The sequence below is a fragment of the Aedes albopictus genome, chromosome 1, assembly GCF_035046485.1.
Source record: "Aedes albopictus strain Foshan chromosome 1, AalbF5, whole genome shotgun sequence".
Lineage (NCBI taxonomy): Eukaryota > Metazoa > Arthropoda > Insecta > Diptera > Culicidae > Aedes > Aedes albopictus.
In genome coordinates, this window is record NC_085136.1 from 98,203,907 (window position 1) to 98,219,604 (window position 15,698).

At 40.3% G+C, this 15,698-nt stretch overlaps 1 protein-coding gene and 1 long non-coding RNA gene across 2 annotated transcripts; one reads left to right on the forward strand and one right to left on the reverse strand.

Annotated features, from left to right (window-relative positions):
* Positions 1-581: 581 nt before the first annotated feature.
* On the forward strand, positions 582-5,389 carry LOC134285063 (uncharacterized). Its single transcript, XR_009996119.1, has 2 exons — positions 582-968; positions 5,038-5,389. It is a non-coding gene; the product is annotated as an uncharacterized LOC134285063 (long non-coding RNA).
* A 2,946-nt stretch (positions 5,390-8,335) lies between these two features.
* Positions 8,336-9,852, reverse strand: LOC115256592 (non-homologous end-joining factor 1-like). Its single transcript, XM_029855397.2, has 5 exons — positions 9,589-9,852; positions 9,239-9,433; positions 9,008-9,146; positions 8,665-8,941; positions 8,336-8,604 (listed from the first exon to the last, which is right to left on the reverse strand). The coding sequence occupies exons 1-5, from the start codon at positions 9,766-9,768 to the stop codon at positions 8,424-8,426; spliced, it is 972 nt and encodes a 323-aa protein (XP_029711257.2). The 5' UTR covers positions 9,769-9,852; the 3' UTR covers positions 8,336-8,423.
* Between the last annotated feature and the right edge of the window lie 5,846 nt (positions 9,853-15,698).

Below are 15,698 nucleotides of genomic sequence, written 5' to 3' on the forward strand. Positions count from 1 at the left end.
GCATTTTCCAAATGAATTTTAACACAGATGTTTTTAAGTTTTATTACGTTTATTCATTGCATCGCCATCTTATACTACAGACAGGTAACCCGATACAAGGCGCGTCTAGTCGTCCAAGGCTTTACACAAAAATATGGTGTCGACTATGCTGCCCATGATCGCATAGTCGACGTAACCACCATTGACAATGTCCGCATTCACAAGCTAATATCTTATAACATGTGCATAATTGTGACCAGTTTATTCAATAGAGCACAAGATCTAATCACTAGCTAGCCAACGTGGAAATAGATCTTGAATTTTTCATTATTCATTGCTAAAATTTCAAGTGTTTTGAAAACTACAGTGGCGCTTACGTCGACTATGCGAATATGGGCAGTATGACGAAGTTTTTGCTCCAGTGGTGAAACAAGTGACGTTCCGGACCCTTTTCTCCGTTGCAAGCCGACGAAATCTTCTGATCAAGCATGCTGATGTCAAGACAGCTTATCTGAACGGAGACCTGGAAGAAACCGTTTACATGCGACTGCCTGCTGGATGCACAGCTCATGACGAGAGCCTAGTGTGTCGGCTGCGAAAGGGGTTGTGTGGTACCTTGTGGTATGCACATAATAAATTATTGTATTACTCTATTACGTTTAGCGTGTATGTTTACATTGAGTATCTGTCATATGTGGAGATGTTGTTATTGTTGTCTAGAGTGTGAATCATTGTATGTTATATTAAAGTATCGGTAATAAAGTGTATACAAATAATGAATACAGTTGTTGAATAATCATTACAGAGAAAGATTCTCACATTGGCGACGAGAACGGTGAACAGTGCATGTGAAATTAGTTTAATTTCGGTTCGGGAAGTGTTGTCTGGAAAAAGAAAGAGATGAGTGGTGTGTGTGTGTGGTGCATGCAGAGTGGTGATGACCTCCAGGTGATGACTTGTGATTGAATTTCAACATTGGAATCAAAAAGGTAAATATTGTGTACTAACTGTTCAATATGAATAAAACGATCTATTTGTACCTTCGACTAATGACAATGATAAACCTGTGAGAGATTTTGATGGTGATCGGTATTGTTTAGTTCAAATCGATGACAATCACTATTGTCAGATAAAGAAATAAAGAACTGTGAAGAAAACCTAAGTTTTGTTGATTGTGATATTGGTACTCGTTGAATAGGGTTGTTGTCCTAAATCTAGACTTAAATGCTGAATGATGAATGAAGTATTGATTTGTTAACCGGATGGCCGAGGAAGGCGTAGAGGTGAAACAATATTTTGAAATCAAATTTTACCGTTGCTGTTAAAAGCCAGTGAAGGCGATGAAAGCCAATGAAGGCGATACAAGCTAATGAAGGCGACATTCTTGAAATAGCCGTAAAAGGCGGAAATGATTACAGATAGAAAAGCCGTTGAAGGCGGAAAGCAGGAAAAATGTTATAGGCAGAAGAGCCGACTAAGGCGAAAAACTGTCGATAACGGAAAGATCCGTCGGAGAGTGAAAAGCTGTTGAAGGCGGAAAAAGCCGTTGAAGGTGGAAATGCCGTTGAAGGCGGTAAGACCTGCAAGGCAGATATAGTCGATTCTTTGTAGAGCCGTTTAAGGCGAATTGTGTTATTAAAAATTATAGTACTAAAAACGCAACAGTGTCGTAAATTTCGTAAGAAACAGATTACCAGCCAACGCAGATTTAAGGGCTGTTGCAGATCAGAAGGAATTTCTCGGCCTATCTTGAGGCATGGGAAATTGCTTGGCTGAATCATTCAAGAAACCGTTTTTTCTTCGATCGCAGTACGCAGTTGCGAAAAAATGACAGTTCAAATGGCAGTCACCGTAGAAAGTTTCTGCCAGGAATCGTTCTAGAAGTTTCTTGAGCGATTTCTCTTGAACTCCAATCTGGGCTTTTTAGTTAAATTGAACCATTCAAAATGAAATTTCACACCAATTAAGTGGCAGCTCAGAAGGCGAAAGACAAAACTAAACTTTAGGCTGAGCGTGACTAGAAAAACAGGAACGAATAGTATTTGAATATGTTCCAAATGCGATTATAACTGAGCTGATACTGAGATTGTTGTGGACCCACCTCAGGTGATATATATTGAAGTTATCATTGCTCAGCAAAGTATAATAAGTCTACGAGACATAAAAAGGGTTGGCTCTTGAAACCAAATTAATATGAAGACATGATTTAACTAATGCTTTGTCATGTTACAAGACTAAAAATGTAACTTCAAGAAAATTAACATCAATGTGTGAGAATAATTAAACTGTCTTGGTAGTTTGCAAGATATGAATTTTTGACTGACAGTTAAAGCATTCGTTGAAGCTAGACGACATATTCAGAGCAGTTGCTAACCACTAACCTGTTAAGTATCATGCTAGTCAAATGGCTAGTTGAATTGGATATTTAAAAAAATCGAACAATAAAAAATGAAACTTTTCGGCTTAACTAGAAGTCTCAGGAATTCGAGTAAAAAGCGCTTTATAACCTATTGAATGTGTTGTCAGGAGGGGCATTTTGACTTATGATTGCCTAACACTGGATATAGTGCCATTTTTGCTAATGAGTGGCCATCTTGCCAAGAACTGTGGCACAAGTTAGAGAACAAGGTACAGCATTACGCTCAACAACAAATTCTGCGCAATAATTTCCTTATAGGAAGAGACAAATTTTGATCAGTTAAAGAAGTATTACCCGTTGCAAGAAAATAGAGAGCGAAAAAGGTGCAAAATCGCAAATAGACCTCCGCTGGTATGTCTAATCATTATGGTGTCTTCTACAATAAGTGCGCGAATTGGCCAAGGAATACTGCGCCGAAAACACAAATATGATTTTTCTTACAGGCGGAGATGTATGGGCGCTTGCGCGTACAAATTTTCGCGCAACGCATAATATTGAAACTATTATTGAGGAGAATAACGTACAGTATATCAAAAGCACAAGATATTGGAATAAAAAAAGATAATCATTTCTGTAACTACAGGAATAGATATATCTAATGAAAGCTGGATTATGAGGTTTGTTTTTCAGTCGAGCTTATTAATGCAAACAGGTACCATTACTAACATGTTACCTTGTTTGAATTTTTAGATTTCATACACTGAAAAAACTGCAAATATTGTATGCATGTGTCGCTCACATAGATTTTTGCAATTTGTCATAGATAACCCTATTCATGTGTAGATACACATAGTTTATATAAGGTCCATCGATTTTATGTGTGATCCAGCGTGGAAAACGAATATGTGTGTATAAATAAAATTTATATATCAAATTCATGGATTTTTACCAATAAAAATGCGTGTACATGTATAAGTGATATTTGTGTTATGAGTTCATTGAAAATTTGAATAAAAACGTGCTTTAAATTGTTTCAGTACAAAGAAATGAATCGTAGAGGCAAGCGTAAGGGCCATCATGACACAGACAATCATGGTCAGTGTGCACTACGTCAGACTTGTAGTCGTTAACAAAAAAAAAATATGAGGATGTATTTCATCGAAAAAATGTGAAATAAGTGATATGATAGACAGATGATTGAGCTTTGCAATAATGCAGAATATTCTAGTCCGATCCAACGAACTGAGAATATTATCAGTATGATAGGCATATGTAGAAAATCAAAGTTACTTAAAGATAAAAAGTTCTAAATTTTGACGGTACATTGAATGCGAATAATTTGGAAAAGGCTTGTTGAAATAGCTTCATTAGGTATCTAGAGTGAGAACATAACATGTTGAGGTGCTTTTGCAATATTTTGGAGGTACACCATTAAAATAAGTCCTACAGTTCAGAACCCAAAAGAGCGACATCAAAGGAACAAATTTTTGGTTTTGTAATGTTAAAATAGGTTTGATTCAGCACGAATCACCAGTTAATGAGGGAAAATATGCATCGTAGAATGTAAACCTATTGAACGACCAAACCGTAAAAATAAACTCATTCAGTTTGAAAGGTAAATGGTAAATCATAAGAATTCCGAAATTATCGGAAACATGGTTCCTAAAACCGTGGACACCTATATAGGTGAACCGTCGAAAAGTGCTCCAATAAGATGATCGATTTATTTTGTTATCTGGAGAAAATTGCTTTGTATATAATAATTGGCTACTATCATTACGTTTACGGTTGGAAGCCGAAGTGACTGGCGGGGTGAAAATTGATGTTTAACCTACTTATAAACATAGCAACTCGATTTAGATTAGTGCTAATTTCAGCTCTTAAGTAGCTTAATGATGCGCAATACCAGCAACCGGTTCAAATTTACGTCACAACTGCAACTTTGCATGTGCTTAAATGCGTGACTTCGATTTGGTACTGCGACAATGATGTATGTATTAAGAATTTGAGATAATTATAGGATTACAACATGAAAAAAAAGAATGAATATTAATATTCTACTATACTTTCAAACAGCTAGTGCGGGTGCGAGTTTTGTGAACAATATATATAAAATTTAATTAAAAAAATTGATGTTTTCAAGTTTTCAAATTACTATTTAGCTAAAACTAGTATTACAAATATTGCTTTGGACAAGTGACGTTTTTCAAAATCGTGATTTGATTTAAAAAAAGTATCAATCCCTTCGATATTTAGAAAACAAAATCTGTTAAGCCAAACTTCTGAATATATTCTGAACAAGAAACGAGTTCCAGCAAAGTTCGCCAAAAAAAAACATAAAATAAAATAGTGTTTGTATGACACTTGGACACTTTGGATCGAAAACGAGTTAATGGATATTGATAATTTTTCCACTGTAACATTCGTGCAGTGTTCCGACATATTAGTTAAAAAAAATGTCTGAATCATAATCTGAATATACATACCTTTTGTATGAGATTCTTCTATGAAAGGACATGTCAAAAAAAATCAGTGGGCAGTATACAATGTTTGCATGCTAGCTGTCATTGAAAACATTTGAGAAGAGGAAAGCAATTTTAATAATTCATCAGCAAAGTTAATATTTAGCTTGACACTCAGTATTAAAAATATTTTGGGATTTGGGAAAATATTTGGGTCAAAATAATATTTCTTTTTAGGTACAACCACAAGTAACGGCCAAGTAATTTACCAAAATGCCGAGCAGAGATGGATGACCAAATGGATGACTGTACTTCTAATTTTGATGTGAGACTGAAGCGAGACGTTTATAAACTGAGGAGACTATAAGCGAAACAACGTGGAGTGACCTTGCTGCGGATCTGGAGAAAAAACGAGATGTGGTACCTTGTGGTATGCACATAATAAATTATTGTATTACTCTATTACGTTTAGCGTGTATGTTTACATTGAGTATCTGTCATATGTGGAGATGTTGTTATTGTTGTCTAGAGTGTGAATCATTGTATGTTATATTAAAGTATCGGTAATAAAGTGTATACAAATAATGAATACAGTTGTTGAATAATCATTACAGAGAAAGATTCTCACAGGTTGTACGGGCTAAAGCAAGCCGCTCGTATCTGGAACCACAAATTGGACGACATACTCAAACGTATGGGTTTCGAGCCATCGAAGAACGACAATTGTCTCTACGTCAGGAGGAGCAAAGGTAAGCTGGCCTACATTGCTGTCTACGTTGATGATTTCGTTATAGTGTGTGAGACTGAACGCGAATACGAGGACATCATCAAGTAGCTAAACCGACATTTCACGGTGACATCTCTCAGGGACATCAAGTTCTTCCTCGGTATTCAAGTCTCACGATCAGTGGAACACGTTGCGCTGAACCAGAAGAGCTATATCCGGAAGCTATTGGCCAGGTTTGGTCAGGAAGATGCGAAACCGTCCAGCATCCCGTTGGATCCCGGCCACCTACATCCAAAGGAGGAGACTTCGCTGCCCAATAACCACCAGTTTGCCAGCTTAATTGGTGGGTTGTTGTACGTGGCCATGTGCACTCGCCCTGATGTTGCAGCAGCAGTTTCAATTCTAAAGTTTGCTTAAGAGCGGTTTATTCCACTCTTGTACAGCAAAAATGTTTGTTGGGTGGACGAAAAACTAGTTGCCCATCACAGGGTGATTGGGTTGAGGCCAAGCGTATCCTGCGGTACCTGAAAGGTACTATTGATCACGAACTGATCCTTGGAGCAGACTCCACTCAACTGGAGGTAGTCGTAGATGCTGACTGGGCCGGCGACACGAAGGATCGGAAATCGATCACGGGCTATCTGATCCGGTACGCAGGTGGTATGATCGGATGGTGTTCCAGGAAGCAAGATTGTGTCAGCTTAAGCAGTTCGGAAGCCGAATACGTTGCGATAACGGAAAGCTGCAAGGAGTTATCCTGGATTCTACGCCTATTCGACGATCTGGGAGTCCAGACCCAGCTACCTGTTACAGTTCACGAAGACAACCAGAGTGCCATCAAGCAACTGGAATTTAATTTCAGTGAACGGCGTTCTAAACACGTGGATACAAGGTTCCATTACGCTCGTCAGTTGAAGCAGCAAGGAATCATCAGACCACAATACCTTCCAACAACCGAAATGATTGCAGACATGATGAAGAAGCCTCTTCCTCGTGTCAAGCAGTCAAGATTCCGGATCGCAGCTAGGATTCTTCCGTCGAGTAGGAGTGTTGGCGAAGATGATCTAGATAGCGAGAAAGAATCAAAGCAACCATAGGTTAATATAAAATTTGAATAAAAATTTATTCCTAGTTTGTCTCTTGTCAAGTCAAGTTGTTTTTTCTTTGAAGAGTAGAAAACCGATCTACGGCCATTTACCATCCAAGAGAAGGGTGGGCCTAAAAAGGCTTGCCCGTCCCGGAACGATGGGAACAAGGGGTTGCGACCGCTTGTGGGCCTTCAGCAGCCGCAGAGTAGAGCGAACCAAGGGGAGGACCCTTCTTGAACTAAGGTTGAGCAGAAGAAGAGGAAGACGAATCCGCCGGTACATATGCAGGACGCCAAGCCAAGGCGCAGGAAAGTACGTGCTAAGCGCGAGAAAGGCGACGCGCTCGTCATCAACACGGAACAGTCCAGGTACTCGGACGTCTTGAAGGTGATGAGAAGCGACGCCAAGCTTAAGGGTCTGGGAGCCGACGTACTCGAACGGGCGAGAAGATCCTGGAGCTGAAGCGCGAGAAGGAACACAAGGGCACAGACAAACAGACGTAACTCTTAGAGGAAATTCATCAGAAATGTTTGCCCAGTGTCTTTTTCATGAGCACACTGCCACCTGTTGGTATAACCGCGCGAGACACTGTCGGCCATGATGAATTTCGATTTGACGTTTGTCTAACACGCACACTACTACACAAATCGCCTGTAATTCTCGTTTCCATCATTCAGCAACGTGTACACTGGTAAACGTCAACGCGATCGAACACTAGCACCTCTGGTGGAAGGATCGTGCAAATCAAATGAAATTTGAATTGATCGTTAAATGCATATGCCAAGCCGTTTTGAAGAGTGTTACGTCTGTTTGTCTGTGACAAGGGCGCCGCCTATAAGAGGTCCTTGGTGAGGGTGTTGAGGTGAGGGCTCTTACACATGAAGCGACTCTGAAGGTCAAAGACATTGACGAGATCACCGAAGTGGAAGAGCTCGTCACGGCACTGCGGCAACAGTGCGATGTACATCTGGCCGACGCAGCCGTTAGGCTACGGAAGGAGCTAGCAGGGACACAGATAGCTTTGGTTCGAATCCGGTTGCCAAGGGAAACGTTTTTTAATTGGAAATCGGGTCCATGGTAAAATTGAAAACATTAATCTGTTGAATTGAAACGAAATTTAGTCTGCACAAATTTAGTGGCGTTGTGCATTTAAATAGACCCTCAGAATAGTAATTTCGACCGCAAGCCGTCTTTCAGTGTAGGTAGTTCTCGTTTGATCGCTGCAAAATTTTTCACCCAGCGGAGTCCTTATTTGACGAAAATTTGGGTTAAGTCAAGATAACCCAAATTTGGCTTCTTCCACGGAGCCGCACGGATGTGTCGGTGCTTCTCTCTTCGTTTTTGACAACATTCGTGTGGGGAGAGGAAGAGAACAACCCAATGCTGAGTAAAAACTAAAAGCTGTTTAGCCAAATTTGGGTTTTTAAATCTTATTCGCTGGGTTTAAATATTTTTCAGTGTACGGCGTAGACGATGTGCCTTGGAATCTGTTGTCCATTGTATTACGTCCGATAAAGGTTCGACAAATAAATTTGGAGAAAAATCGTTTATGAGCGTCAGAAAATTACCCGGGTACCAACAGCGCTCAAAATACCCTATTTTCTCCCTTGCTCAATCACGTCTTTTTCTTGTACATATCCCTAATGCTATTCCTAATATATGTTCTGAGTATTGATTGTGAAATTATCGTGAAAAACAATTTTAGACAATTTAATAAGCGTAAAATTTACAACGGCTATTGCCAATATATTAATTGGATACAAAATGTTAAATCAAACACACAAATGGTAAAATACATAAACAGTCTTCTATAATTTTGTGATTTTCCTTATTTTCACCATGCCCGAAGTATTGTTCAAATCACTTCTGTTGACGGTGGATTGACTAGTGCTCAGTACCTCTGCCTTATCGTCATCATCTTCCTCATCGTATTGACTAGCCTGGAGTCTTTTCAGCGACAGCGATGAGGCCGAAATGGATTTCGGTATTCTGGAAGTAAAGTTCAAACTACCATGAACGAAATAAGATAAACGGCAGCACGCAACTAACCTTTGTTTAGCGAATATCGCTTCCAGACCTTTGGCACGACCTCCGGGACTTTTCCGGGTCGGTGTCAGTATGGTCTTGCTGAGCTTGGGCGAGTTTTTGATGGGACTGCCTCCGGGTTCGGTAGGATCTTTGGATTTAATTTTCAAATGCTTCATCAGATTGAGCCGACGTTCTCTGGTTTTGATTAGATCTCGCATTTTAAGGCCCTCCGACGGAGTGGACAGCGGAAAGGTTTCGGAGAACTTGCGTTCGTCGAATTTGTCTGTCGCTACTAGATCTGAAAAGAAGATTACGATTGACATCCATGATTCCATCAATCCTGCACTGTCTATAAAAAACCTACTTCTTTTGAGAACTGCACCCTCGACCTTGTATTGTTCGATTTCGATATCCTTTTTGAGAATTATGTCCTTTAAGGCACAGTTTTCCTCGTACAACATAAGAATCGTTCGCCATGTGGGCAAAATGATGTTTTCTGCAAGCTGCAAGGAATTTGAAATCAGCATAATATGTGATATACATTTTACTGGTTAATGATCCTGGACCGCATCGATCCGCAATCGTCAATACAAACCTCATCGCTGGTGGCCACTTTAAGCCGCAATGTAAATGTCACCGGAATGCCTTGCACGTAGTACTTCAATCGGAGCGATAGGTCCCCGCCGATGGAGTCTTCGCATCCTTGACTAATGCTAAAATCGTCCGCTTTGCGGTCGAGCAGGGTTTCGGTGACAACCGCCGCAGTGTACTGTATGATGCAATCATTGGTCTGGAACAAGATAGAAACGGGTAAGCTTTAAATCTCCACTGATCCGCGAATCACCACTTGGGAGCCACTGCCGCACCAAAGCAGTAGTTGAGTGCCCGAGCAGAGCCCTTTAAATTTGAGTACCGTCTCTTTTGTTGCCCTTTAACAGCACCTACCTTTTCACGTTTGATCAGGTCTTCCACGGTAATCGTTTCGCACCAGAGCTGGCTCAAATCGAACAGATTGCACTGCAGAACAAGCTTGCTTTCGTGATCTTCTACTGTGGTTTGCTCTCCCGCAACTTTCCGCACTTCCACCACATAGTGCTTATCGTTTATTTTTAGGAATTCTAACATTTTAGGTCGACACAGTACGAGAACAAAATTATTATTGCACAAAAATTAAAAACACGTAAACGGCGCACTTTGTTTTGAGAGATGAGTGACTTGTCACGAACGGAAGAGCAAAGCAAAATTCAAAAAGTTGGACAAAGCTGTCACGGGAGCTTTCACCACATCGAAGCGAAAAGCTAGCAGTGGTGAATAAATAGAATACTGCCAGTGATGCCATATTCGCGGAAAATATTTTATTATGCCTCTCGAGAAAAACTTGAAGGAAAAACCAGAATAGGGTTCATTCACAAATATCATAACGCCAAAATTGGCCTGTTTTTACACCCACCCACCCCTTCGTAACACTGTTTGTATGGGAAGAAAAATTATTTGTTCGGGCTGTAACACCATTAAGGACACCGAGGGGCGAATCACTAGCGCATTTTCGATTCAGCCTTGCGTATTGACATACGCATTAGCGCATTTGGTTACCTATTGGCGTATTAAGGTAGGCATTTCTAAAATCGAACAACACCTGTCAAAATTTCACAGCATGCACTTTTCAACGCATTGATGAAATTGTTCGTATTTTTATACGCATTGACAAAAAACTAGCATTTTTCTACGCATTGATAGAAAACACGCATTTTTCTACGCATTGATAGAATACACACATTTTTATGCGCATTGCTGGAATGCTCGCATTTGTATATGCAATGATAAATTACACATATTTTCCTACGCATTGGCGTATTTTTTAACAAATTGTGTATTAAAACTCCAAAAGTTCGCCAGGCATTCCTGTGCATTTTTCAACGCATTCGATATTTTTACGCATTTTTCAACGCATTATATTTTGAAACGCATTTTTCAACGCATTGGAGCATTTTGTAACGCATTTTTATCAAAACGCATTTTCAATCAGTTGTTTGGGAAGTGATCCGCCCCTCGAAGGATACCGCCCGCATAGCAAATTACAGTTTGAAATTCACTCCAAACAGTATGTCTCCTCTATATGTTAATGTTACTGTATCACGATCAGGTGCTTTTCGGTTGAACACTATGAAACTCGTAGCATTCGATCATTAAGAACTGTCTACATAACGCATATCAAGTTGTAACAGTATGTCATATTGTGCAAAAACTGTCAAATGTTATAGCCATGAAAACTCGTGAGGCATGATGGCAATATGGAATGACCATTTCTCAAATGGTTTGTGATTATATTTGCGGAACACACCAACACATGAGTATATCACTGTATGCCACCTCAATTCAACAGTTTGTCAAATAGTTGCGCACATTGGTATTAGTATAACGACCGAAGTTTGCAGTTTGTTTTTAGAAAAAAAAAAGCAAAAACTCTTGTGGCCACTCGCGAGCTGAGGAAAAACAAAAAAAAAGGAAATCTAGCTGCGGAAAATAGTTTAAAGTATACTTTACCTGCAGGTATACCTGCTGCGGTATGGAATAAAGGGGTAAGTTTTGAATGATTACATTATTTTGTTTCTTTGGTGGTATAACTCATTGAATGTATTTAAATTATTTTCCAGAATTCGCTTTGAACCCGACAGCATCAGCCTCATCCCGCCTGACTGCGAGAGGTTCCGCAAAAGGAAGGCGAGAAGAATTCGTTCTGCTGTTTGCAGAATTTGTATAAAACAATTGCCCCCATCGCAGGAAGGTCCCGAGCGAGTTTTAATCGCCGTAAGTACTACTGGGTCTAGGATTGGACAACTCTCAAGTCCAGTAATTCCACTAGACATCACCTTGGGCATCATTACCCATTCGTTGGAGTTACCCGAAAGGTTTTTCCATCAATGCAGGATCAACTGCCTGGAGTGGAGGTCACCGAAGGAGAAATGCGATTTTGGAATGAAGTAAAGGAAACGACGGTGCATATTTATTGAATAAAATTTATTCAGGTGAACGAATAACAGACTTTTTATTTTAACGGTTTAAATAGAGTAGAACCATATACCATAAGTTTAAAATACCATACATGATCATAAATCAATAGTACTACAAACAGTGTTTGTTTTTCTTCCAGATTAATTGTTCAACTGTTCTTAAACCAATTGCTATATAGTGAATTGTTAGAAAAACTGGATTATAAATAGACCGTATTCTAAACTGTTTTGTGAAAAATTTGTTCGAGAAAACGAGCGATTTTTTATGGTAACCTATCTTAACCGCCTATTCCACATACTGTTATTTGGTGGATTACCATTTGTCAAACTGGCAAATCTGTACATAGTATGGTTGTATTACTGTTATCTCGGACCGTATGAGAACTGGTTCAATGATAATTTCTAATAGTCATCCACAGTATGACAAATATTGCATTTACAGTTAGTGATTATGCGGGCGTCTACCCCCGTTGGTTTGAACGACACCTCATGCAAACTAACGGGGTTCATTTTTAATTTGAACCTAGGGGCAAGACACTGTGCAAACGAGAGCAACTCTGAGAAATTCTGAGTAACTCTTTTTATCGATGATCGACGAAATTTGTTGAAAGACATCCCTAAAACTGCAATTTTCATTCAGCACACGCAACACTTTGCAGTTTGGCATTGGTGCCAGATCACACTTTGGCATAAATGGGAGAAATTCTGAGGAACCGTGAGGAATTCTGAACAACACCTCTAACACAGATTTGCTCTCGTTAGATCTGTCTTGCCCCTAGATTTGAACTTTTAGTAACCCTGTGAGCATCGAAAAACACACTGATGGTAACACTTGTTCCTGTTTTGTTTTGATTCAGCGTTCCGTTTCACCCCGTTCCATGAGCAGAATGACATTTGAGCCATTTTTAATTTGAACGATGTGCAGATTAGCGGGGGCCAAATTAAAAAGTGTTCAGATTAGATGCGGTCAAACCAACGGGGGTAGACGGTATGGCGATTACCGAGATCCCAGCTTAATCACTCAGATACTAACAAAGATATTATAGAACTCTATAATATTTGATACTAACGATCGCAACCAGCCGTCGTTTATCGCGAAAAGATTGTGCCCCGTTTGATTTGTATACGACGGCTAATTATCCATGACAGCTCCCACCCGGCGGCTGCAAAAACAGTTTTAGCCAAGGTGCACACCGTGTGTAAATAATACGGGCGCGGTTTGGCGCGATCTGATGCTGCGCGTTTGGAACGCAGCTTGTTGAGAATCTAAGATAAGCACGACAATACTAGGATCCGGAATAAAGCGACTGTTAGAATATGCAATACTGTTTCCTCTCAGTGTGGCATTCGGCGAGATCGAAGGCGAGATCAACCCTGCGAAAGCTTTCCACAGCAGAGCCGAGCGAGCGAACGCGCCACGCGCGCATCAATGAATAGCATTTCATTCAGCCCCCTATGTTAAACCCGTTCAGACGTGCATAAAAGTATTTTCTAGTTTCATTCACACGAAGTGTTTCATTCCAAGTCCGAATCCCTTTCTTCGGTTATTTCGTTTCCGTTGTGCTTTGTCCACTTCTGCCCAACAGGTTATGGTCCCAGAGAAAATCCGAAAGAAATCTTCCGGATAGTGTAGGAAGAAAGTGTGAGAAACTGTGTTCCTGTTTCGGGTGTTCGCGCCGCGAGTTAATTGATTCCATTTTCGACTGTTGTGATTCAGTGCGGAGACAAAATGGCGGAGCCGAACAAGTTTGCGTTTGCCAGATTGGGCAACAATAATTTGCAAATCTTGAATTTCCGGATGGAGATGCTCCTGACCAGGGAGGAGCTCTGGTACGTCGTCGTCGAAGCGAAGCCGGAGCCGGACACCGAGCAGTGGAAGAAGGACGACAGTAAAGCACGTGCTACAATGGGGTTGTGCATTGAAGACAATCAGTTTGGGTTGGTGAAAACCGCGAACAGTGTAAGTGATTTTTGGAATTAGCTCAAAGCGTACCACGAGAAGAGCACGGTCACGTCGCGTGTGTCGTTGTTAAAGAAACTTTGCAGTCTGAATCTCGCGGAGGGTGGTGACGTCGAAGGCCATCTGGTAGTGTTTGTGGTAGAGTCTCAATTATTATTCGTTCAAACTTCGTGCGTGCCCCGTGCACACCTTATTGATTTCGGCCTACACACTTCGTTGCGCATATCCTCAGTCTCTCTGCTACCATGCGCACGGACAGATCATTTCCTTTCACAGCGCGCGTGTTATTAACCTCTGTCCTTTATGGTCGTTACCACAAGATGGCGACGAGGATGTAGAATCCTGTGATTGTATATTTCGAATAGTCAACAATATTCAGTGAAAAAGCAAAAAAAAAAACGAAGCATAACTCGAAAAAGAAATGGTTTTCTGATGTGTTCAGCGTGGGGAGAATGCTGGAAAAGTGAACAATCTTGTATTTTGGTGCGGTTAATTGTGCAATTATTGAAAAAAACGTGCCGTGCATTCGATGAATTATTTTATTGAAAAGTGCGATTTATCCAGCAGTCGATGGAAATCATGCAAACCAGATAACCAAATTAAGTGAAAGTCTCGCTCACGGGCTTGGGCGCAATCTCCTGTCAAATTTTCATTCATGAAATGAGCGATCAGCTGATCCGAAACGTCTCGTAAAATGCTGGCCCCTGACACGGCCTATATCAATGCATTGGAATCATGGTAGACATGATGTCCTGGGCGCTAATAAATAGCACCCACTGTCACATGCGAAAACATCAAGAATTTTTTGTTTAGCGGTTATTTTGGTTTGTTGATCAGTTTTTGGAATCAATTTTTCCACCGCTTATGATCACAAAATACTTCAAACTCGCTTTAATATTAATGTACGGTAAGAGGAGCATGCGATTAGTTGAATAAAGCAGCCCAACAAACACGCATTGTGAATGTGATTTCGTGTGTGGCTCACAACATCAAACAAAAGCTGCGTTTGTTGATTACACGCTCGTTTTAATTTGCTCGAATACGAGTATAAGGTAGTTAGATGTTGGCTACGATATATCGTAGCCAACATCTAACTACCTTATACTCGTATTCGTGCAAATTGAAACGAGCGTGTAATCAACAAACGCAGATTTTGTTTGATGTTGTGAGCCATCAATTTCATTGATGCCAGGGGCCTGGTAAAATGGCTCATGAGCCATTTTACGAGATGTTTCGGATCAGCTGATCGCTCAATTCATGAATGAAAATTCAACAGGAGGTCGCACCCAAGCCCGTGAGTGTTAATATCAATATCAACACTGTTGTCGTTTCGTAAAATAGACTATTGTCCCATCATCCGCAACAGGTTGAATCATATTTTTTCTATTAGGGATATTTTCAAATGTTGAGCTTAATTCAATGGTCTCCTGATGGCAGCACTGCAAAAAAGCTTCATCAAACTTTTCGATAGTTACTGTCGTAGTGGTGAAAAACAATGAGTATTGTAATCTTGCGGTGCATTTGAACTTTGTTGGAGTGTTCTAATTGGTTCTTCTTATATTATGTTAGTTTCCAATAAACTATTTTGTCGATATTTAATAATGAAAAAATCAATATTTCGCAATGGTGGTATCGAATGACGTTTATTTGTTCCAGAATGCTAACACACTTGCACTCGGCCTGCTAGGGGTCTTGCTCCACCCCACCTCTGCTGCGGTGCTAGCTGTTGAGAGGGCGTGATGTTTTGCGTCGTCACTTTTTCACCCTCTCTTCTTTGTTTACAACTGCGCGTTTCATGTTTTTGTTGTAAGCTTCGTACATCGGATTTCAATCTGTCAAAATCTTCCATCGCAGAATCGAAAGAAAAAATCGGAAATCCTGTTGATTTTTGCATTTCGTGTTTTAAATTTTTGAGATTTCATGTAAAATTCATGTGCATTCGTGAAGGACGGGCTTCGAAAGTGGTTAAGAAGTGAATTTAGGTGAAAAACGCATTTTTTTGGATTGGAGCTTCCGGAGGAAGATGTAGGGCGCGATTGGGACGTTGTGTGTACGTGCGTTCGAGCATAAACTCTGTTTATAAA